Source organism: Pipistrellus hanaki (genome assembly GCF_964339955.1).
Source record: "Pipistrellus hanaki genome assembly, chromosome: 7".
In the NCBI taxonomy this organism is placed as follows: Eukaryota; Metazoa; Chordata; class Mammalia; order Chiroptera; family Vespertilionidae; genus Pipistrellus; species Pipistrellus hanaki.
The window spans coordinates 49,536,073-49,562,251 of record NC_140509.1 but is presented as its reverse complement, the minus strand read 5'-3'; the positions used below and the strand labels follow the sequence as shown (position 1 = coordinate 49,562,251).

At 34.0% G+C, this 26,179-nt stretch overlaps 1 protein-coding gene across 6 annotated transcripts in view; it reads left to right on the top strand.

Moving 5' to 3' along the window:
- The window catches only part of ASCC3 (activating signal cointegrator 1 complex subunit 3), a 216,905-nt gene that overhangs the window by 65,865 nt on the left and 124,861 nt on the right, over positions 1 to 26,179 (top strand). For all 6 annotated transcript variants that reach the window (XM_084889357.1, XM_084889353.1, XM_084889355.1 and 3 more), the window contains exons 11-13: positions 3,698 to 3,862; positions 8,078 to 8,254; positions 11,579 to 11,650. In XM_084889357.1, coding sequence (XP_084745483.1) covers positions 3,698 to 3,862; positions 8,078 to 8,254; positions 11,579 to 11,650 — 414 coding nt within the window. The remainder of the gene's footprint in view (positions 1 to 3,697; positions 3,863 to 8,077; positions 8,255 to 11,578; positions 11,651 to 26,179) is intronic.

Sequence of the window (26,179 nt, the reverse complement as noted above, 5' to 3'; positions counted from 1 at the left end):
GAAGTGAATTGGTTACTCATTTACTTTCCTTCTCCAATAAGGCAGCTATCTCTGCTGGGCTGCCTGGGCTTAGGTGGGGGGGAAGGAGGGTGTTGATGGTGGTAATGTGAATTTATCTTTTCTACTCAATGTTTCTTATTTCTGTGCTTCATCCACATACTGTAATCCATCACCTAGAGTCCTAAGCTCTTGTGAAGTTATTTTCATATAGTTGAAAATAACTTCACAAAATAACTGCACAAATAGTTGTTTAAATTGGTGTTTCTGAGGGGCAGTGACTGAGCACTAGAAACTCCTCTGCTGCCATCTTCTAAGAATGCTCCCAGTTTTTCAATCGGGTATCAAGAAAGCTTAGAGCCAGTTTTTATACCTAATCACAGATACTGCTTTGGTTAATCCTTTGGCCGAATTTGCTTTTCTCCTTTATTAATTTTTGTGCCTCATTTTTAGTGTTATGTGAGTTTCTGTTAAGCTACTTAAAAGCCAGTAACATATAAGTGTGTTTGGTCCTTTTCAGTGCTATAAATTTGTTAGGTTGTAGGAAGTTGGAGAGAGAGGAGAAAAAAAGTACAGAAAAATATGTAATTTCACTTGGCTCTGTGTAGTTATGGGCTGAGTCAGTGGCATTTGTTTGTATAGGGTCAGCTGCCCCCATGCCTCCTCTGCCCCCTCCTAGGTGACCATTAACATTTCATAACATTGTGGAAGAGTTTTGACCAATTTTACTTCTTTGTTGGCTTCCCCCCGCCCCCCCCCCCCTTTCTTTCTTAAAATATAAGCTTGTAAACTTCTTGGCTTTTTCTTTGTATTTCTAACCATGGACATGGAGTGAATGAATTAGTCATAAGCTTCTATTGAGAAATTCTTCTTTGAATAACCACAGATTGTGATTAAATTGTATACATGTCCTGCCTTTCTTCTTTTTCTAAGTAAAATAGAAAGATCCCACTTAATATAAGCAGGTAAGCAGTAAGGACAACTAGTTACCTATGCGCTCATTTTCATCAGCCTATATTCTGCCATAATTTGTTAAGATTTAGAATCCTCTCTTTATCTTCTTCCCAATAGTAGATCCCCAACAAACTTTTGCTTAATTGTTCTTGAATTAGTAAAATCTCTTAATATTGAATATCTGGAATTATTTGAAAAGATGAAAAAAATTGGTATTTTTTGGAATCATTTTTATGAAGAGCTACAGAATATGCTTTTAGCCCATCACATTTGAGGTCTTAGAACTTTTGTATTACAATATGACATCCTAAAGTGTTCTATTTTAGTAAGAAGTCAATCCTAAACTGAGCTGTGCAAGTGTGGTAGGAAAGAGAAGTGCCTATGAAATGTTAAAGGTCATATGAGAGAGGATTTCCCCCCACTTTCTCAGGGTACTTTTACCAGTCCCATGAAGAAGACTACTTTACAAAAGCCAAGGAAACCTGTTCTCTGTTGTTCTCTTTCTCAATGGTACAGAACAGGACTTATCACAGGACCAGTTTCTCTCACCAGTTATTCACATGTCAAGAACTTGTCTTTGTGAGTGAACAAAAGAGGAATCACTGTTAGTGATCTCACACCCTTGTTCTACAAGACTTAGTGGGTTGAGATCCGGGGTATTATGGACAAGCAGCCAGAATGATGAGAGCAAAGTCTTTATAGCTTATACACATGGCAGTATGAACAATTTTAGTATTTTTCTCTATGTGTAATTAGTTAAGTCCTAGGTAAAACTAAAGGATTGTATCCTTTACAAGCTTATACGATGACACTAGACTTCAGTATGTATGTTCTGGGATTATTGGAAAGTGTTTTTAATCAACCAAAAGAACTATAAGGAATTCTACTTTAGCTGTAAACACAAGTGGTCTAGAAAGTATTTTCTTGAATGTTTGATTTTGAATTACATATTATAGGAACTTATTCTCCCCTCTACTCAGCACTCCATGTTCTCTTCCTTCAAAAGTTATAGGATGTTTTATTGAATTATACATTATTTCTTTCATATTGCTTTTGAAATTTTTAACTAAAAATAGTATAGAATGTTTTTAAACATAGAAATACTAAGATTACATGTTGTAGCTTGACCACATGATATCTTTTCAACAAAGAATATGCAGTAAGAATACCTTTATATTTGAAGATTTCCTAATTAATTTATATATTTTCATTTTATAATTGAAGACTGTCATCCTTAACATAACTACAAGTAGATACTTAAGAGGACTTTGGGTTTTACATGTGAATTGATGAGAGAGGAAGGAATATTAAAAAAAATACAGAAAAGGGAGTAGTTGGAACTAACTGATTTGTTGTGGTGTTCTAAGGGGCAGATATAATCCGCTAGCTGTCAGATTCTATTACGGGGGCTACTGCCATCCATCAGAGCTGACATGTGTATAACAGAGGTTAGTATAACTGTAATTATACATAGGTCCTTGGAATATAAACCATGTGACATTTTAGATTTAATCTTTAAATTAAAACATTCATGTAATTTATAAGCTTGCTGATTGAGTAGGTATGTGATTATGTGTTTTAAAAGGAAGATAGACTTCCTAAATTTTGTAAACTGTTGCCTGGTTTACATCTATAGCATTTGAATGTTATTTGTAACAACTCTAGGCTGACTGCTTTCACCACGGATGTGTTAACAAACATTCATGAGAACTACTCTTTAGCTTATTAATAGATTCTAACATTTTCAACGGAATGTGTCATATTTCATCAATTGTAAGACACATTTTAAAAATTTACTCTCTAGTGCTTTTTTTTTTAACTTCTTAGTGATACACAAAATAATGTAACAGTGTCTATAATCTGATGTCCTGGCTAAGAATAGCTTTGGTTTCCATTTGCTACCTCACGTGTTCTTTGAATTATCCACTTACAAGATTATTTCCTAATATAATGTTATTAGAGTAGAAGATATTATTAATCTTATCATCTTTTTCTCTGCCACAGTATGCTTTTAGAGGATGCAAACAACTCACCTGGTGAAAAGCAAATAGATATATAATCAGAGCTTCTTGTCAGAATGTCTACTTATGTGAAGTTCTCATAAGTATCCTGGCACTATATGCCCTGGATCACCAGTGGCTTACTGTTTGGGTTCCTGTTATTTGCCAGTTATGTTGTAGTATATGTATCACTTTTTGGGGTAAAGTACTGCATATATAGTTAATATTATAGGGCATTTTTTAAAAAAAACTAGTATCAATAGTAAAGTTTCCTTTAAATTTGGATAGATATAAAAACAAGTGACTTCCTAGAGTGGATTCTTGGTTTCTGTTTCATTTCCATTTAATGCTTTGTTCACTCCTTTGTCCCTCTTCAAATAAAGGCCATTATGAGAATATGCAGGTTTAAAAGATAGTGTCACTTATTTTTTTCATTGTAAGATACTTAAAAAAACAAACAAAAAACAAACCTTGACTCTTGTACATTTCACTATACAATTGAATGACTGACTACATAATTTTTAAATAACTATTTAATATCACAACTTCGAGAAACATCTTGTTGAAGTGACCATTGCCTACAGTGATTTAGATATCATTCTGGGTTATTTTTTAACACTTTTTATTTGATCTATACTGACACATAGGTGGCCAATCATATTTCTTTTTGGGTGACACAATTAAAATTTAAATATCTATATGACTTTTTCACCTTTTTAATTTGACTATCTTTTCTTGTCTTATAGATGCTTGTGACCACACCAGAAAAATGGGATGTAGTGACAAGAAAGAGTGTTGGGGATGTAGCTCTTTCCCAAATTGTAAAGCTCCTCATTCTTGATGAAGTTCATTTACTACATGAAGATAGAGGACCAGTATTAGAAAGCATCGTGGCACGTACTTTACGACAGGTAAGAGAAAGTTACTTAAAAGCTTATTATGGAGGTATGAGTAACTTTTTAAATTTAAATGTAGCATGCAAAAAAATATTAATATGTATTGCTCATGGGGATAAAGTTAATTTTACTGTGGAGAAAACTTTGGCTCTTTCATTTTCATGTTATAAATACCCTACCTTCTTTTTTAAGTCTTATTTTATTGAAGTCTCTTGAACTAAAATAAATACTGGAAAACTTCTGATCTAAACCTGTATCGCAAAGCTAAAGCTAATATTGGCTAACAGTATTAAACCATGGTAGACCAAAGGAAAATACTAGCAATTTCATCTAATTCTCTCCTCTCCATGCCCAATCGCTTCTCCCGTATTTTACATATGAGATCTCAAAAGAAGTATGCAGGGTATCATTTACACAAAAGAGAACTATTTTGATCATGAGATGTTTTGATTTTATGCCCTTGGTACTTCTATAGTTTAGTGGTATTTTTCAGGAAGCCATATTCCAGGTTTATTTAGATTGACCATTTAGAGAGAACATGTCCCTCAGCTAAAAGCATAACAAAGATAGACATTCCTGCAACTATAGAACATTAGAGGTCAAGTAAATATCATTAGTACATTTACCAGGAGGCCTATCATTAGCATGTTTACAAGGGATTTGATTGGGACATCTTTATTTTTTGAGCATGCCCAGTTGAGGGAGAAAATAGATGTGTGTATCCTGTACATTTTAAATCAATGATAAATTTATAAATATTTTGTAAATTATTTATAACTGCATAATGGTATAATTTTGTATATATAATTTATAAATATATCCTATAAAGTTAAATATATAAAATATATTAAAAGTATATGTTATAGGTTTATTATAAGTAATATAATTATGTAAATATATGTTAATATGATATAGAAATATGCAATATAATGTAACATAGATATATGTTAATATTTTTTATACATTAGCACTTCCATAATATATTCAGATTCCAGTTATATAGTTTATCATAACTACTATACTCATAAACTTTATAGCTTGCTGTTTGTTATCTTAAGAAAAATATTCAATTTGCTTAGCTGACATTAGGACTATTGAAACCCTAATCTGTCTAATTTTAACTTCCCCCTTTTTAAAAAATCTTTATTGTTCAGATTATTACAGATGTTCCTCATTTTCCCCCCCATAGCTCCCCTCCACTCAGTTCCCACCCCACTCCAGGCTTTCCCCTGCCCCCACCCCCCCCACATACACACTGACCTCATCCATAGGTGTAAGCAATTCATCCAGTCTCTTCCTGCACCCCCCACAGCCCCTTCCCCCCAAGAATTGTCAGTCTGCTCTCTTTCCATGCCCCTGATTCTGTTACATTCACCAGTCTATTCTGTTCATGAGATTTTTTTATTCATTTGGTTTTTAGCTTCACTTGTTGGTAGGTATGTTGTCACTTTGTTGATAGATATGTTGTCACTTTGTTGTTCATAGTTCAGAGTGACTGGAGTTCAGAGCAAGCAGGAGCTTGTATCTCCCTCCCAATTAAAGCAGCACATCCAGGTGCCAGCTCTTTCTGTGCCTCCAAACCTCTTACTGATCTCAATGCACTTTCTTCACCTCTCCAGTTGTGGAACTTCCACTCAGCCAGCTTTCCCGTGGTTCTGGGTGGTAGTTCTGCCTTTTAGTTGTAATTTTCATGTGGTTTTGAGAGGCAGAAAGTATAGGTGTTTGTTTACCTATGCTGCCATCTTGGTTCTCTCATCTAATTTTAACTTCTACATATTTTTTAGTACCCATAGGGTCCGGCCACACAGAACTATTTGTTCCTTCTTTATTTTCCATAGAGCACTACTGACACTTTTCAGAGATGAAACTAGTCGTATTTAAGTCAGAGTATATTTTTAGTTATGATATTAAGGGTTATAAATGCAAAAGTATATATCTCCATCATTCTACACATCCACCTATTGAAAAAAATCTATTCTTTTGAGTGTGCCACTCAATAAAATTACACCTTTTCTGACTTCTCTATATTTCCTTTCTTTGCACATTTTTAGCACTTACCTGTCTTCCTTGTAATTTCACAACTTGCTATAATTAATTATATCTTCATTTGTGTCCCCTACTAGATTTTAATCATATTTTCAATGTATTAGCACAGCACTAGCAACTATTGTTATTAAATAGTAAAGTACCTGTTTTATTTATTCCTTGTGATTGCAGTAGATGGCAGTGTTTTACATAGCACTTCAACATTGGTAACTAACAAGAGCGTAAGGGAGCTATTCTAATGCAGTATAGTTCTGTTCTGGTTCTGAATTGCATGGTAGTATTAGGGATAATTGAAAGCAATCTGGAAAAGAAAAAAGTATAAAAAAGGCCAAATCTGTTGTAGTTAACACCATTGAATTAATATTGTCTTCTTAACTGTTTTCATGAGTTAGGGAAACTATTCAAACTTAGATTTTAACATCATAAAAGTTTATTGCTTCATTTTAGAGCTAATGATAAAGAGGATGCTGTAGAATATAATTTTTTATAGTTTTTTGCCTGAAGCTAATTTCAGCAGGTCATAAATGCAAGAATTTCATCAAAAGGTTGATGGAACTTGAGGACTCAGCAAGGGCTGAATCACATATGTTATTGCCTGTTGGAAATGTCTGAGGGTATTTCCCCAAACCTGAAAAGGATGCATAAATGATTGCTTGCTGCCAGATAGCTGAGGCCATCTTATTCTACATGTTATTGCCTCCTACTGACCAAACACCTGAACAGCTGTAGGCAGTTTTCCCAATCTGACAATGGATTCTGTATACCAAACCTTACCCTTTGATATGTATATCTACCTTGCTTTAGGACAGTTTGTGTTAATAAAAAGCAAAGGGTCTAGAGAGATGAAAAAACTTGGTTCCTTTAGCCAAGCTCCTTTGGCTCCCCAAAATGCCTTCCAAAATTATATTTCATCTCTCGACTCCTGATTAATTTACACACAGCGCCTTCTCCAGATTCCTGAACCCGTTAAAATGCTGGATAAAGACCCCTGGCAGTTTTTTAACAATTAACAATTTTTAGTTGAATAGATATATTGTGTAGAGCTTTGAGATTTGGCTTAGGATATGAAATTCCAAATTATCACTATTTAAAATGATATATTTCTCATATAGTCTCATCTATATTGAGAATTATAGGATTGTATTTTTAGATAATAATACAGTTCTTTTTCTAATAGATTTTTAGCAGAAAAGTATCTCTGGTGTTTGTAGGGTACCATATTTATTGTAATAATTTTTGTTGTTGTAAATAATGATTTTAAAATAAAAAATCATTTTTTTTCTTTCATATAACCACCTGTACTACCTAGAACTATTGTATAATTAAAAATCATCACTCTAATCCCTATAAAAAGTTCTTACCACTTGTAAAGGAGATTACTTAAATAATGGGCGTGGTCATCTTATTTAGAATTCCTTCATTTTTATTGGTTTGGACTTGGGTTTTTGCTGACTTCTGTAAGATTTCTTTAAAAGCAAATTCATGGTAAAAAGTAGGACAACTATTGTTCTTAAATTATATTTGTACTTTAATTTTCATCCATATCTACCTATATTGTGAATTTGTGTTTTAATTTAGTTCTGTTTCACCAATGACTAAAGATTAAGTCCTAAGCCAGTGTTGCTGGATGGATGATTCTGAAAGTATTCATAGTACTCACTCGGACCACTTTTCTTATACTAATTGAGTCTTCTCAACTGAGCGGAAAACTGCTGTGAAGTTGTTGATAGGGACATCATGGGATCATAATAATGTATTTTAATTGTGAAGTGAATATAATTTTTGGCCATTCCTTGGTTTTATTTTTCTAGATATATAACATTGTCATACGAGAATGTGGCCTATTTTCTCATTTATGAAATTTACTGTATTTTATTGTGACCCTGATACATTTTTAGGGAAAAAAAAAAGAAGAAAACATTTAACTAATACAATTTTTCTAGTTCAGAAAATATACTAAACATACATTTCAGTTATTTTATATCATCCCTGATGCCACAGTTAGGCCACTTTTCTTTCATATTTCCTGTCTTTTAGGTTATGTGTTAATATTCTATATTTCTTAGGGATCTTGTTTTATTGTGAATGTTTCATACTTTATATTTACTAAAACTTATTTTAAACTTAATAAAAATCCAGATGTGTTGAATCTACTTTATACATTAATTAAAATAATCCATATAGGTTGAATCTACACAGAGTATGATAAGGATTCTTGGCCTCTCTGCAACCTTACCCAACTACCTCGATGTTGCTGCATTTTTACACGTTAATCCCTACATTGGCCTTTTTTTCTTTGATGGCCGTTTCCGACCAGTTCCTCTTGGACAAACATTTCTGGGGGTTAAAGGTGCAAATAAGGTAAGTATTCATTTTAGTAATTATGCCTTTTTTTTTGAAATTATTTCTGTTGGTGTATTTAGTATTCTTAGTGGCTCCAAAAAACCATTTCAGTAGCATTACAAATACAATATGCTAAACCAGGTATTGGCAAACTCATTAGTCAACAGAGCCAAATATCAACGGTACAATGATTGAAATTTCTTTTGAGAGCCACATTTTTTAAACTTAAACTTCTTCTAACGCCACTTCTTCAGAATAGACTCGCCCAGGATGTGGTATTTTGTGGAAGAGCCACACTCAAGGGGCCAAAGAGCCGCATATGGCTCTCGAGCCACAGTTTGCTGAACACTGTCCTAGACAAAGAACTTTCTCCACTATGTGTACTAGAGTAATCTCTTCTCCAAAAAGTTGCTTATAGTAGTTTGCATTGCTATTATCAAAGTACATTTTGTATTCTCAACTAGGAATACAAATTACATATAAGAATATGCATTTCAAAAAGTTATTTTGATATGATTGAAGGACAGTGTGAAATAATAAAAGGCTCTCATTAGCCAATAATACATATGTTGGTATATTATTTAAACTAAATAATATCTTATATGCAATTGAAAATAATCATATGGTAGCAACTATTAAGGGAGGTGCTCTATTTAGTTTGTTTTATATATAATTGATACATACTAATTATATATATGTGGCATTTCTGAAATTCCTTATAATACTTTAAAAAGTTTGTTTATCTACAATAGATTGTTAGTATTACCTTGTAATCATTTGAAGGATTAAAGTGCTTATTTTGGATTTGTGCTTGTTTATTTATTTAAATAATTTATCCCTTTGTTTTCTCTCGGTTTCTTTTTGCTCAATCCCTAGACGTACGCACACTGCCACCTGCCCCAGCCCCTCCCCACCCACCACCACTACCACCAGAGCTGTCTGCCTGCTCTGTATCTATGAGTTTGTCTCTATTTTGATTGGTATTTCAGTTTTTTCATTAAGTTCCACATATGAGTGAAATCATATGGATTTGTCTTTTTTGACTGACATATTTCACTTATTATAATGTTCTCTAGGTCTATCCATTGCTGACTTTTATTTTTAAATATCATGAAGGAATACTTTATTTTGCATTAAATTTATATATTTATCATTCTATTTAACAACATATTTTTTTTTAATCTGTAGAAGAAATAACTTTAGGATAATTTTCACAGACCATATGATCTCTTAAAAAACTGTCAATCTTGATTATTAATATATTACACTAGAGACCTGGGGCACAAAATTCATGCAGCTCGGCCTGTACTCTCCCAGTCCAGAGGATGTGCATCTGACATCTTAGGCCTGCTCCCCATGAGCCCAGCTTTTGGCTGAGTGGCACTCCCCCTGTGGGAGTGCACTGACCACCAGGGGGTAGCTAGTGTGTTGAGCGTCTTCCCCGTGGTGGTCAGTGCATGTCATAGCAACCGATTGTTCTGCTGTTAGATTGATTTGCATATTAGCCCTTTATTATATGGGATTATTTCTTATCTAAAAACAATATTATTAATAAAATAGGTCTATTTTACATTATTATAAATAAAATACTCAGCTAAAAAATATCAGAAATGACTGTCATTTCAAGAGTTAATATGCTCTATCAACATTGAAGAAAACTAACGTACCTTTAGAATTGCAGGATGTCATTTCCAATTTATGCACGTGAAGATAGCTTATGATATAGTGATAGTTAACAAAAAAAAAGTTCCTTCATTAATTACTACAAGTGTTTTTTGTGTTTTTTTTTAGTATTACTTGTTGCTTGTTTTTTTAATCATGTCTTTATATATATTTATTAATTTAATTTTAATTTAATTTATCATCAGGACATTTGTAAAGCTGCTTCTTGATAGCTGTAGTATTCTCTCAGCTTAACCATTTAAATGATAGCAGATACTTAAAACAGAAAAATATAGAAAAGGAAATTTTTTCAGATACTTGTCAGCTACTTTAAATCTTTTTTCATTTCATCATACAAATTGGCAAATCAATTAAAGCTAATTAAATGCAAACTATTTTCACCACAATATGTTAGTATCATAATCATAAAAGTAATGGTTTTAGAGTATGAACCATTATAATTATTTTGAAGGTTTAGAAATATGGCAAAATTAAAAAAGACTTTTACATATCTTACATAGTGTAAACAATAAATTAATTATGTTATAGATATAGATTTTTGTCTTACTAAAATTAATTATTTTTACACTCAGCTGAAATATATGGTACAGTTGGTAACCATTATGCATTTCCTAAGGGTGTTTGATATATTTTCTAACCAGTTGTTAATTTGTCATTTCCTTTAAGAAGAAATCCTTATAAGTTTCTCAGAGTTTCATTTAAAATGTCATGATATGATTCAGTTGTTATGGAAGAACATGGAAAATGGTGTGTGTGACATGTCTAATTTGAAATATGTAACTACTTTGGCCAGAACTCAACTTAAATCTACACTTTATTTGGAGGAGTTGTTTTCTGAATCATTAATGGGGAGTAAATTATCTTGTGATTATCTACTGTAGTCGTTATAAAACATGAGTTTCTGAATGCTGAAGTGTTTATGTTATTAAAACAAAAAATATAAATCATAGTCATTTCAGTTGTATATGACATTTTCATTCCCTCCAAACTCTTAATAAATGTTAAGTAAAAATACATAGGCTGTTTCATATGCCTTCTCCTTTGGGTTAACCACTTCCTTTTGATTGACAGTTTGCTCAGAATTAATTGTAAGAATGAAAGAAACCCTTTCTTAATTTATAAATTTGATATTAAATTTCCAATTAACCAGAAATATGTTACTGTAGAAAATGATCTACCTTTCTACATATACATTACAGAAACAGTGTTTCTTTAGATTTCAGTTTTCTATACCATGACATTCTATTGGTAGTGTTCTGGTGATTTTGAAAATTACATAGGAAAACTCTATAGATTATAGAAGAAAAACAGCCTAAAGAATGGACTTGTCGGGGAAAAGCAGAGAAAATAACTTTAAAATGATTTAAAGTTAATATGTGTGAGTAGTATTGATATATTATCCTTAAAATTACTGTCTTTAAAAGATGTGGCACGCTTAGTACTCTGAAAGTATTGTGTGATGTGTTTTCTTTGTATTTTTTAATTGTGTTTGTTTCTATCAGGTTGTTATATGTTAGATATTTATATTGCCTTTGCTATTTCTGCATTCTAGCTAGTCTGAAAGTAAATAATGATGCATTTTAATTGGCAGTATTTTTGTAGTAAGAAGTTTTATAATTGCTTCATCTGATTTTTGTTGTTTGTTTTAAACACTTTAAGGTACAACAGTTGAATAACATGGATGAAGTATGTTATGAAAGTGTCCTGAAGCAAGTAAAGGCTGGACACCAGGTATACTTTATTTTGTTCTGTTTTAGACAATGCTGTTTTTGCTTTATACAGTGACCCTTGTTCTCTGGCCTTTGTATTTGTATTTTTAAAATGTTGTGTAAATATTACTGCTATAAAAGAGACTGAGCAAAAAGAGAGTTTAAGCAAATTTAACCCTTGGGGACACCAAAAAGCAAAAATGAGCAGGGAGAAAATTACTGCTAATTCTTCCACCCAAAAATAGTTTCTATTGGTTTCTTTTCCGTTTGTTAACCCATTTTATTCCCTATCTTTTCTCAGTTATTCCTATAGTTTCTGTAACCTATGTATTATGTTATTCCTGTCCAAAAATATCACAGAACCATGAATAGAAAATGTAAATAAACATTTAGATTAAAGATGTTAGATTAAAAAAGTAATGGTGTGTTTTATGCAATATTGTTCTTTTAGGTTTTGTGTTCTGGTACGACAGGTCCTGTTAAACTGGGTTATAAAGAAATCTTGTGGTTAAGTTTATAGCCTAGTGTCATGTGCAAGGGGAATCCTTGGTAAATATAATTTGATTGTGATGAATTGCCTCATCTTTAAAGATTTAACATCCTTAGTGAGGTGGAATAGTGGGAAATATAAGATTCATCAGGTCTGTGGCCCACTAGTTGATAGTTGCCTCTAGTATTGCTAGTGTTACAAATGCCCAAGCCAGTGCCTTCAGATTGTAAGTGCCGAGTTGCTAAGGCAGCGCCTTAGTCTTTTACATTAATGCAGTCATCTCAAGTTAAAAGCTCTTTTTGCAACACAATTTGAGAACAAAGCCTTATCTTTTTCATTGCTTTAAATTACCTATATTATGTGTGTAACTTTGAAAAGGTTGCCCCAAACTGAGATCTTTTCCTGTTTCAGTCTTTTAAAAGGGATTGTTCTGTTTAAGTCTTCTATATGCAAGTTGCTCTGCCAACTGCTATTTGGCCTGTAAGTTCATGTAGCTTGATCCATGGCAGCTTCTGCCAGTTACCTTTGTAGTATGTCCAGGACTGAAATTGTAGTGTGGATACTTGGGAAGGAGAATTGTCACACATTTGGATTTTGGAAGCTGAGGTAGATCTCTCTTTCAACAAGACTAGCCAATCTTTATTTAATTCATCACACAAGAATTGCCACTTCACCGGGGTCTTTGATGACTGAGGCCCATGTGGAAGTTTGTTTTCAGTGGTTTAGAACCCCCCACTGGATTATTTTCCCTTTTCCATCTCCTTGAAGTGATACATTCACTTCACTTTAAGCTGCAGTCCTCTGCTTTTATTACAAAGTTAACAAAGAACTTCCTAATAAAATAGAGTTTCTGAGTTGTGTTTCTTCCCCTCTTTCTTTCTTTTTTTTTTTTTTTTTAGTCATCACCCAAGGATGTTTTTTGCATTGATTTTCAGACAGAGTGAAAGAGAGCAAAAGTGGGGGTGGGGTGGGGAGAGAAGCATCCATATGAGAGAGACATTAATTGGTTACCCCTCAACCGAGGTACATGCCCTTGACCAGGAATTGAACCCAAGACCCTTTAGTCCTCCGATGCTCTAATCACTGAACTAAACCAGCCAGGACTTTTTCTTCCCCCTCTTAATTGAGGTTGAATATAATACTACCCCAGTTATCAGTTCTCTTTGTATAAGTCTCCAAGTGATAAATTTCACCAAATGAACTTGTATGTATATATCTATCAGAAAACAAAAAAATATATATGATTTAACAATCTTTTTATTTTATTATCTAAAACACTGACCATCAAATTAACGCTTCAATTATATTATTCTGCCTAACTCTGATAACTGAAAGGTCTTACGTGCTTCATTCTAAGACTCTTCTGTTTAAATGTTTTATTGTATATATAAGTACAATAAATTGTGTGTGTAGAGAGAGAGAGACAGACAGATGGAGACAGAGATAGAAAAGCAGACAGGCAGAGAGAGCTGTGCTTCTGGTATTCAGATATAGCCATAACTGACTCATATTAATGCAGTGTTATTAAGTAGCCATCTACATATTCAGTAAAGGTACTTTTCCTTGTTTGTTTTTTAAAAAATATATTTTATTGATTTTTTTACAGAGAGGAAGAGAGAGGGATAGAGAGTTAGAAACATCGATGAGAAAGAATCATCGATCAGCTGCCTCTTGCAGCATCCCCACTGGGGATGTGCCCGCAACCAAGGTACATGCCCCTGACCGGAATCGAACCTGGGACCTTTCAGTTCGCAGGCCGACGCTCTATCCACTGAGCCAAACCGGTCTCGGCTTTTCTGTTAAGAAAATATAAATTATTTCTTGTGGGGCTGTGTACTTAATGAATGTTAGCTTTATTTTGTTGCCTTTTAAATATACTTTAGCTGTTAGTGTATAGCAATAAGAAATTGTGAATTAGTCTATTCTAGTCCAGGGAAACAGAATTTTCTCTGCTACTCTCTCCCTAACAACCCAGTTAAAAAAATCTTTCTAGGGAATGTTCCTTGATTTTATTTGTTTTCTTAACCTTCAGTTTGTTTTGTATTTGGGGTTTTCTTCCTAGTTGTGGTTTTCCTAAATAATTTTATCAGAGCAGCTCCTTTTCAGATCTTTATTAAATAGACTAACTGCGGTGTCTGTTAAAAGAAAAGAAAAACACATTCTCAGGTAAATAAATACTTCTCATGATTAAAAATTAATAATTTTAATTAAATATATATGTAAAGGAATTAATTTTGCTTTTCTCCCATTAGATTAAATTAGAATAGAGCAATGTCACCTTCAAAAGCCATGCTGATAGTCTCTGATCATACTATTTCATGGGTTTCAGTGTACCAGTCATCTAAATGTGTGGGCTCATATACTTAATAGATTTTACGTGCAGCTTTGCCTGAAAAGTATTAAAAACAGTAGGAGGCAGTTGTGTTTCACTCAAGCATGTGTGATGACAGATGGAGAAAATCTTTTCATGTTGACTTTTCAACAGTCATACTCTGCAAGACTTCAAGCTCTTCTTGGCTATTGGGAAATTAAAAGTTGGCGATTCAGCCTTTAATTTTGATCCATCTGCTCAAACTAATGAGACGTCTCATTTGTAAGCTTCTCTTTGTGTTACCAAATGCAAGTACAGCTTTATCATTCCTGTTAATAATTCCCCTCCTCCTGTGTAACTTGCAGAATGGGAAAATAATTGATGCCTTAACCCTATTGAGATTTTCTTGTTATACAAACTTTGTTACAGTGATGGAAAAGAAATTAGAAACTTCCTCAGAGATTTTGGGATATGTAGTAATTCAACTTGTTTATTTTTTACATTATCAGAAAAGTTAAGATTCTTATTTAAGTAGCTTTTTACTCAAAAGTCTGCTTCTAGTTTCAAGGTTTGATAGTGTTAAAGAGAACAAAAAGTATTCTTCAACCTTGGTTTTCCTTATTCAGATGTGTATTTTGTTTTTTCTTTCTTCATTGTTTATAACTTTTTGGTTCATGTTAGATTCTAATTAGAACCTACCTTTAAAAGTTGACTAATAATTATAGATTAATTTAACTTTTACTATCTGAAGGGATTTATTTTTTCTCTCTCAGCATTGCTTCTTATCTTAATTTATATACATTTAATTATGTACAATTGAAACACATTTTACCATGCTAACTTCAATCCTCTATAATAAAAGTTTAATATGCAAATTGTTCGAATGGCTGAACAGTGAGTGGAATGACCATCTGGACTACCATCTAGGACCACGCTATGACACCCAATGGTGCCAGGCCAGCCAAGATGGGAGTGATGCAATTGGTCGGGGGGCCGGCCATCGCCCCATGATTGCTCCGCAGCGGGAGGCCCAGGCCACAGAGTACAGGGCAATAAATCAGGGAGCTCCATGATTATCCCAAAGAGGGAGGTCCAGGTCACCAATTGTGGGCTGCGGCAGGTGGGCGGGGCCTCCCTCTGTGAGGGAAGCCCAGGTCCTGGGTGCCAGTGGCCCCAGGGAAGCCCGGGTTTAGGGTGCTGGAGGGAAGCTGGAGGAAGTAAGGCATACTCTTGCATCGGGCCTCTTGTACTTTAATAACGGAACTTTTCATTTGCCCTTTTGCCTAAAAAATGTTTCTACCTCCAGAAACTGACATCACTAATTCTTGGTACCAGTGCTTCTGTTATATCAAATTTGTCTAACATAACATTTATTTGTGAATTGAGTGCTGCTTTCTTGTCAGCCCTCTTTGTTCCTCCCTTCCCCCAATTGAGACATGTTCCCAAAGGAAGATAAAAGCATGGTTTTGAGGAAGGAGACATTTTAACAATTAAGAGCACAAAATGAGCTCCTTTAAAAGGGCCCAGAGTACCTATATTGTGTGGGCATTACCTCCTTCCATATCTGCCTCACACCCTTTCCTTCCTCATTTTCCACCTCCCTGGTTCTTTCAGACCCTTATCATGGAGATGCTCTTCTCTTTACCTCTGAGCTTTTGCACAGCTTGTTTCCTCTGCTCACACATTTCTTATTCTCTGTTTGGTTGTCCTCTACTAAACCATTCAGGTCTCATCTTTCTTTGAGAAGCCCCTTCCCTCCCACCTTTTTTTTTTTTTACCTCCCTAACTTTCACCTTCCTGTGGTTAACTACATAATAACATAGTATATATCTTCATATTTCTAGTTACAGTTTTACCTTCCCCCCTCCCCCCCCCCCCCCCGGTTGTTTTTTATTAATTCCACTTTTCATGATAAGATTGTAAGTTCCATAAGGAATTGGGCGATCTCTATGTTTGCATAACATGTTGTCATGGCCTTACCAGTACCTGGTTGGTACACATTTGGTGCTCAGACAGTGTTTGATGAATATTTAAATGGGAGATGTAGTAGTCTTCATAAGTTTGATTTATTTTTAAAGAATTAGGCGGCAACCAACTTCAAGTTCCATGTAGGCTGTGTAGGTTGAGGGCAGAACAACCTGGAGATGTGGGAATGACATCAAAAATTGCTTTCATTACCTAATTAAGGAACTTTTCTCCCCTGTAGGCTGTAAAGAACAATGAAAGAATATTGGTATTTTTACAAAAAAATGTTTCATTATATAAATTTACTCTTAATATTATTTTATCTAGTTATAGTCATTTCTGTTGGACATATGAAATTACCTGACTTTCTTTTCATTTAAGCTATCAATCTGACTTAGCTATTTTTCATGAGATAGAAATATTATAAGTTAATATATTATTTCTTCCTTTAATTTCTATTCATTAAACCTTAGGGAAGAAACTTCTGAATCCTTTAAAAATTTTATATTTTTAAGAGAACAGAGAAAATTTAATTTTTTTGAAATTTAGTTTACAATATGAGTACTCAATTATGTTCTTGAAATTATATATACATAACAGCTTTTTATTAACTAGTAATGTTCTCTTCATTTGCAAAGGGAATAATTTTTAATATGGAATATTTGTATTGCATTTTCAGATCTTCATTGTTATTAACCTTCCTTTTTCCCTTTGTTTTTGATAATTTTTCAGTTACTGAAGTAATACATTCTTGTAACAAGTAAATCAACACACAAGTGTAAAAAAGAAAAGAAAAAGCGAATGAATTACTTTTTCTTCCCCTCACCTCTTTCTTCCCCAGTACTCCTACCCTTAAAGTGTATTCTATTTTCTCATGGCACATACAAACATATACAAGTATGTACATATCTTTGGAATTTGAGCTTTCTAAATTTGGTAATTAGTGGCTTCTGGAATTATAACACAAATGGACAGAGCATGGTGGAATAGTTTGTCTCAGTATGAAACTTAGAAATTTTAAGAATATAAACTATGTTTAGTTCTATCCTTGCATAGTCTACAGGTCTTAAGCCAAAAGATTAAAAGAAATAAATGCTGTGCATAATCTTGTGGGGGGCTGGGAGAAGGAGAAAACAAATTTACTTTTCCAAAACTGCTTTTCTTTATATTAGATTTATTATGAAATACCAGGGCACATATATAATCATTCAAACCTGGAAAGCAAATCTCCATCTACTTTATTTATTATATAGTAGTATGTTATCTCTATTTTTATGTGTCTGATTAGTATAATTCCCTTATAGAAGCTATCAACTTTTCCATCCATTTTCTCATTCTTCCTGTCTTCTTTGGTGCACCTCTTCATGATTTACATTGCCAAATGTGAAGATAGTACAAGTTGCTTTGTTCTCTTACTAGGTGTTATTTTTAAACCATATTATTGTGTAATTTTCCTCTGTTGGTTCTGTTTCATACCTCCAAAATGCTTTGCATGAAAACAGCTATAACTATGGGGCTTTGAATATATACTTTATAGTATATGTGGCCAATACATAAATGCATGTTTTCTGACATAAATGCATATTTTACATAAAAAGTAAAGTTAGTGAAATTATATATAATTTGTCATAAATTTTGTTGTTTGAAAGATTCCATATAAATTCATAGTTGAGTTAAATCAAGTATTTCAGACTGAGGAAATGATTTTATTAGATTATTTGTTAATTTATGTAATTTGTATAATTATAGCATTGGGTTACAAAAAATATATAATGATCAGGTTAAATAATATTTTAAAAGTATTGACTCTTGTGGTATTCATTTTTGTAAAATATTTTATTTAGTTTTTCATTAATTCTGTTGATAATAAAACCTAATTTATACACATTTTTATTTTATACTGTTATTTACATTTTTAAATAACAGTAATATAAACCCAGGAAGTACTAAAGCAATGTTTGTAATCGTTTTTCTGTCTTTTATAACACCATAGAAAATTCTCTGGGTAGCTATTCACAGTATTTTACATTAAATAGTCTGAAGTTAATTTACAGCTATTTATTTCATTTTAGAAAATGATATATTGAATATCTTTACTAACTGGTTTCCAGCTGATATTTATACTTGGAAGCAGTGGGAGATACATTTAATAAGTTTAGTTACCACATAAATTTTTTGACTGTATTTTTATAGCCAACTTTGTGATAAGACTGAAAAATTGGTGTCCAAGGGAAATCTGATACAACTATTCATGTGTTTGCTCAAAGTGCAAAAAAAGGGAGCTGAACATTCAGTCTAAATTAACCATTGCTGATTTTTACTATCTTGTTTGTAGCTGGGTTTTTAAAGTGTTTGTTTTCATGGTACATATTTATGTGTGAAGGAGTGGGAGGAAAGAAATATCTCTATAGTTCATATTATAAAACTAGAGGCCTGGTGCACGAAATTCATGTAAGTGGGACATCCCCCTTGCAATCTGGGACTGCTGGCTCCTAACTGCTCACCTGCCTGCCAGCCTGATTGCTCCTAACCGCTTCTGCCTGCCGGCCTGATTATTCCCTATCTACTACCCTGCTAGCCCGATGGATGCCTAACTGTGCCCCTGCTGGTCCAATCATCCCAAACTGCCCTTCCCTGCTGGCCTGATTGCCCCCAACTTCCCTCCCCTGCCAGCCCAGTCACCCCTAACTGCCCTCTCCATTTTGTGGTGACCATCTTTGACCACATGGGGATGGCCATCTTGTGCAAGGGCATGAGGGTCACTTCGCATGTTACCTCTTTATTATATAGGATGGGATTCTGTCTTTAAGAAAATAACATAGTCTCATATCTCATCTCATTTTTTTCTTGATTTAGTAAATGAATAGGTGGGAAATGCAGCTCTAACTATATCATGACAAATACTGTGGGCATTTCCAAATTGTACAGCATTCATCAAGTTAGTGGCCACTACTAAAATATGGTCAGAGACCTGTTAAGACTTGTGAAGGGTCTAAGACATTACCCTATCTACATGCAACCTACCACAAGTTAATTTCATTGTGTACTTGATGTATAGACATGTGCACACAAAAAGAAATAGGAGACACTGGATTAGGGAACAGACTTATATTTATTCACAATACATCTAGCTTTCCACAGGGACACATGATAACACGAGTTGCACCATAGGAGACTAGCTCAAAAATTAGGAAACGTGGAGCTTATATAGTCGTTGCTAGCACATCTGCTCACCCCTTCCTTCAATGGCAGTGGGGGATCATGGGGAGGGGGAAGAGAAGAAAAGAGAAGGGGTGAAGAAGTAAAAAGAAAGGGAGAGTGAGGAAAGGAGGGAAGGAAAGAGAAGGAAAAGAAGTAAAAGCCACTGACCTGCCCAAGTGATTTGATTCTTACTTTGAAATATAAACAGATTCTCTCCAGAAAGGAAGGGAAGGCCTGCACCCTGGGATATAAACACCTGTCTCCTTGAGAGAGAAGGAAGGGCTCTAAGTTTTATTACCCCCTCGGGGGGAGCAGAGTCATCCTCTGTCTTTCAAGCACTTCAGTTTCCACTGTTCACAGGCTCTGACACATAAGAACTTCAGGGAGGATTATGATCCAGAAAGACATAATGGTATCTGGAAAGGACATGCACTCCGCTAAACCATCCCCGGGAGACAGAGTCTACTGTTTTTACCGTGGTCTACTTTAAAGAGGAAAAAATGGAGGAAAAGAAAAAATAACTTTTTAATTTTGCCTACATTGCATATTCCCTCCCCCCCCCCCCTCTCTCTCTCTCTCCAGTAACCATTTTGTCTTCTTGTTTTGTTACTATAGTATTTGACTTACTCTGACTTATAGCTACATTTTCTTGTTTTCCTTTTTTTCTTAGTATAAAGAGTGTTTGAAAAGTACAGATTTGTGGAGAAATGAGATGCTTTTCATTTGTGTTTGAGAAAGTGGCCTAAAGAAATGGAGACAGTTAAGAACCAATCTAAAAGGAATTATAATTTTGATTTTTTTTCTTTATAGTTTTAATTAGTCTAGCTAGAAAATTTGATTGAAACTATATTGGCTTACTAGGGCTTCTTCTTTTCAAATAAATATATTCTTTTAGGAAGAATCTTTTTAAGTGTGTTACTTCAGAATAATATTCAATGTTCAGTTGAGTGTTAAGGAATTATACATGCTGATTATTGTCTAAGAAGAGAAATGAAAAATACTGATGGAAACCTTAAAAATACATTTCTATGTTGTTATTTTATGAAATTAGATTCAGTCTGAACATCAGATAATGTTGAATAGTAATAAGCCTTCAAGGCTAGTGGCATCTGTAAAAATGAAATTGTTAGCTCACTAATGAATTTTATTTGCCTATTAATAGACTAGCTGATCCTGCTTAATTTGCTCTACAGAATAAAGGTTGCTATCTGGGGCCAATCAATAACAAATGTCAGTGCAATTTGGACTATCAAGGAGGTCAGTAAATATTTTTTTGATGTGTGATACTGTAATGTATCGAAGAAAGAATCTTTATTCTGTCTTACCAACCTTTATTAGATTGATCTAGATTTAGCAATGAATTCTTGATCTCCATTTGTCCTTTGGGGACTGATTAGGAGTAGTGTAGTCACGTCATTAAGATTTTTGTCATGTTTATGAACATCTTTGACATAGCATTAATTCATAGTGCTTGTATTTTTAAAACTTCATTAAATTCCTTTGTCATTAAATTATTCATTAAAAGTAGTTGGCTTCAATATATGTTCCTACAATTTTCATTTATGTGTATGTACCTACATGAACTTCTTAAAATGAATAATACTTATAATCTTTTAATACTTATCATGTAGACTGAAATTTAAAATGGAAATGTTATTCTAAATTTATAAACTTATAAGTTAATGAGAATGCTTTATGATTTGGGATCTCTTCTCTAGTCTATTTGCATTATGAAGGTCAGAGCCTTGGTAGATAGAGTGTCAAATATAGACACTGCTATACTTTCTTTTAGCACATGAACTATATCTGGGTCATCAGTCTTAATTCTAGATATTGAACAGAATGGAGATGGTTTTGAGACTTAACTGAGGCACTGGCACTATTCAGCAAATATTTATTGAATGCCCAGTGTATGCCAGAGACTGTGCTGGCGAAAGAAAGCAGAGACAATGCATTATTGTTGCTTATAATCTCATGAGAGAAACAAAGGTTAATCCAAATAACTATACACTAAATATACAGATTTGATAAAGTAAACTTTTCCCCACTCTTTTTAGATCTACTGATTTTTTTTTTTTAGCTCTATATTCCTTCCATTTCACTGTGTGTAAGAAGTGCTTCCTCTTCCCCTATTTGTTAATTTATTTCTCCATTAACTCAGATTCTTATTTACTCATAGGTTTATAATTCATTATTATATTACTTTACATTGATGATCATAATGTCCCAAATTTGGCAAAGGGGTTCCCTTCAAAATGGCTTCTTTATATTTTTTATATGTCCCTGCCCCAGACTTGAAATTAATAACTTCTGCAAGCAAACCTATTTCCTTTTTTAGTATAGTGTTTAGTGAACAGTGAAAAGTGTTATGTTTTTTAAATGCATATTTTTATTGATTTCCCCCAAAAAAAATATTATCCAGAAAAATGCAAGAGTTGATAGGTTTCTAGAATTTTCAACCTTTTGGCAAAAAGAAAATACAATGTTTTGCGGTTTCTTTCTACTAGGAGAATTCCTCTTGTGCTGCAGACTGCTCCAGGATGCTGTGCAGAGAGCACAGAACCACTGAGTGTGGGAGTGGGAGAGGTGAACTGTTGGGAGAGAAACATGAGATTTGGATCTCTCAGGGAGACTAAGCAGCTTTAATCTGTTAGTAGTTTCTGTTTTTGTGGTGATACTGGGTACACTGATCTTTCACATATGGAATATCAATTTGGCTTTTTATGTAGAGATGGGATTTGCTCTTCCACTTTGTCATATTTTCAGTATTGAACCAAACAAATAGTAGTTTTCCCTTGTGGGCCTTGAATACTAATTGGATAAACTGGCCTAGCTCAGTAGCCAAGAAATTTGACCGGACAACTAGGACTCTTTTATTGCTCAAATCAAGTCCAAAGTCGTGTATTTGCATATATGGGCCAGGCCTGTAGCTGAAAATGCTTACCAACTCTAAAAATGGGCTGAGCCAGAGAGTAGAGGGTATACCTCTCCACAACAGCCCACTCCCAGTGCTGCTGGTTCTCTTCACTAATTGTGAACTTTGCACACAAACATATGCACAGTTCCTACTGTCTTTGCTGACCAAAATTTAACTCGCCTAAGTTTGTTATTTGGGTAAATACTTTTTAAGTAAAAACCCATAACAAAACCAGGTTTTCAATTTGAATGTTTTTGTACACAGAAAGCAACTATAGCTGTGTCACAAATTTGTTAGCATCATGTATAACACATGTGTCAAACACAAGGCCCGCGGGCCAAATCCAGCCCTCCAGGCCTTGCAATGTGGCCCGCACCGCGCTGTCATCACTGCACTCCGCTGTCAGTTTATGACATTGTCAGTTTATGACTGTTCAGTAAACCATTCGGCCTGCGATTTAGGCTGGATTTTAGATTTTGGCCCCTTCTCTGATTGAGTTCGACACCCCTAATGTATAATATTGAGAATATACTTTGTAAATAGCTTAAATGTTCTCTCATTATCATTTGAAATATTACCAACAATCCTGTTGAAATATATTATTTGCTTGAAATTTAAGATGGATAATACTCTAATTGTTTCCCTTAAGTTGTAGGTTTTGCTAATTAAATCATATTTTACCAACTTTGATCAGATACCTAATAATTTTATTTTAGATGAAAGTAACAGCATTTCATAGAGCCTTATTATGTTTATTTTGACATTGAATTTATGAAAGAATCATAAAGCTTATTAGGCCACCTTCTTATTACAGATGACAAAACAAAGCTTAATAACATGCCCAAAGTTAGACATTTAATAAGCTTTGCAGTTAAAACTAGAACCTTAGCCTTTTTCCTTTTTTTTCCTTCAATGTTTTAACTCCCACAAAACTGACATTTTCATTTAACCAGTCATTGCCCTGCAACGAGAAGAGTGCAAAAAATGTATGATAATAATAAAAGCATAATATGCTAATTAGACCTCCCATCCTTCCAGACAACCTTCTGGATGAAGCCAGGGCTGCTAGGGAAGCCTGTGCCTGCTGGTAGTTGGTGGGAAGCCCAGGTCCTGGCAGCCAGGGGAAGGAAGGCCTAATCTTGCTCATATTTTGTGTGTAGGGCCTCTAATATATCTATCATTTCCATCTGAGAAATCTGGCGTAAGGAAATCATCAATAAAATGTCTAAAAAAAATCTATACCAACCCAATAATTTTCATTGATTAATTTTTTTAAAGATTAAATTCTTTCCAGAGACGTATATATTCTTTCCATTTAAAAAACTTTTTTTCCCACATTTTTAAGAAATGAATACCAACATATGCTTTTTAAATTCCTTCAAGTTTCTCAGTACAGTTGTTCAAGTTGATATACCTGAGAATATAATGTAAAGTCATATTAAACTGTATAATCAAGGCACATGCTCTTTAGTATTAAAAAAAGAATAAAGAGTATATAACTCATGTAGTGTCCAAACAGAGAAACTATGATTTATGGGAAAGCTGCATTAAGAACTGATGCTGTTCAGCTGAGGAAATAGCTATCACACTGGAGATATGACAAAAGTTTTTAAATATTTAAAGAATTCTTAGGTGGAAAAGCAAGTGCTTTTTTTTCTGTTGCCTTGGAGAGCAATGCTGATCTTGGTCCCAGTGACTGGGATATGTAGGGATCAAAATATGGGGTAAAGTAAGAGAAACCTTTGTAAAACAAATAAGCCTTTTCCTCCTACTGTGTGGGCCATCTCTTCTAGTACTCTCTAATTATTATTTGTTGTCCCTTCAGCAGCCTTGTAAGGGACAGCATTTTACAGGTGAAAATTGAAGCACATGGAAATTTGCCCAAGTTTATTTAGTATATAAATGCTGAGTTACAATTGAAACATAGTCTATTTGATTCTAAAATACCACAGGTATTCAAAACAAGTCTGAATGTTGTAAGATTAGTTTGGCATCAGATAAGAGTTTATTATAGATTGCTAAGAATTTTTTTCTATACAAAAAAATAATAATTTGAGTATATTTTAAATAATTATGAGCAAGTAAAATTAATATTTTTATTAAGTTCATTTAGTTTTATATGTTATAAAATCAGATGAAAATTAAAACATTTATTATGCTTAAGACAATTTTAAGATATAAAATACACATTTATGCATAGAATATACAATGCTGTTGAGTTTTTTTATGTTTATAAATATACTAGAGGCCTGGTGCACGAAATTCATGCACAGGGCAGGGGGAGGAGGGGTGTCCCTCAGCCCAGCCTGCACCCTCTCCAATCTGGGACTCCTGCACATCCCATTGGGATCGGGTCTAAATGGGCAGTCGGACATCCCTCTCAAAATCCAGGACTGCTGGCTCCCAACTGCTAGCCTGCATGCCTTCCTGATTGCCCCTAACTGCTTCTGCGTGCCAGCCTGATCACCCCCTAACCACTCCCCTGCCAGCCTGTTTGCCCCCAACTTCCCTCCTCTGCCAGCCTGGTCACCCCTAACTGCCTCCTCTGCAGGGTTTATTGCCTTCAACTGCCCTCCCTTGCAGGCCTGGTGTCTCCCAACTGCCTTCCTCTACTTGCCTGATCACCCACAAGTGCCCTTCCTGCCTACCTGATTGCCCCTAACTGCCCTCCCCTGCTAGCCTGATCTCCCCTAACTGCCCTCCCCTGCCTGTCAGACCGCCACTAACTGCCTCTGCCTCAGCTCCCACCACCGTGGCTTTGTCCAGAAGGATGTCTGGTCTAATTAGCATATTACCCTTTTATTAGTATAGATATTCTCCAAAGAGGAATACAGATCTCTAACTGAATGTATAAACCTATATAGTACACATATACAACAAAAGCTGAATTAAGAATTTAGAAATAATTTATTCAAACATCAATTAGATGACATAAATTATATTATCTAAAAAATATACATGTACTTAATATCTTAAGAAAATTAATTAAAGCTTAAGAAAATATTGGTTTTTAGTAAGTTAAGGATAAAGTGTTTGGACAGGGAAAATGTACTGAAAGTATTTACTATTTTAAAAATTAAACCTCTATTTTTTCTGTCTCAACAATTTAGAGACTATGTTAAAATATAAATGTCTTACGCTTCTAATTAAATTGTACAGTGTTTTGATATAGTGAATATATGGTAAGATAATATTTTATAGTAATTAGCTAGAAATACAATTCATGTTTTTGCTATCATAGTACATATATCACACACTAAGTCCTCCAAGCTTTGTTTTTTAAAATTATTGTACATTAGAATAGCAAACATCTTTTAGTTAGAAGATGTAAAGTGTTTATGGATTCCTTTTAAACAAATATAGCAGCTAAAGTTCTATTCAACTCAAACATAGAAACTGATAAATATTAAAATAAATTGGTGAAGAATATATTTCACATTCAGGATAATGCCTCAAACATAATTCAATAATGATAAAATGATCTATTTATCATTTAAAAGCTTAGGTTTCTTAGGATTGCAGATTCTCAGTGGGAGAGTCCAGAAGTGGCTCTGAACTGCTGAGTGTAGTTCTAATTACACAGCTTGAAGCTGCAAAGCCACTTCTACTCCAGATTATTTTCTTTGATTTATTTGCATAATTTAATTCATAAAGACAAGTCAGTGAA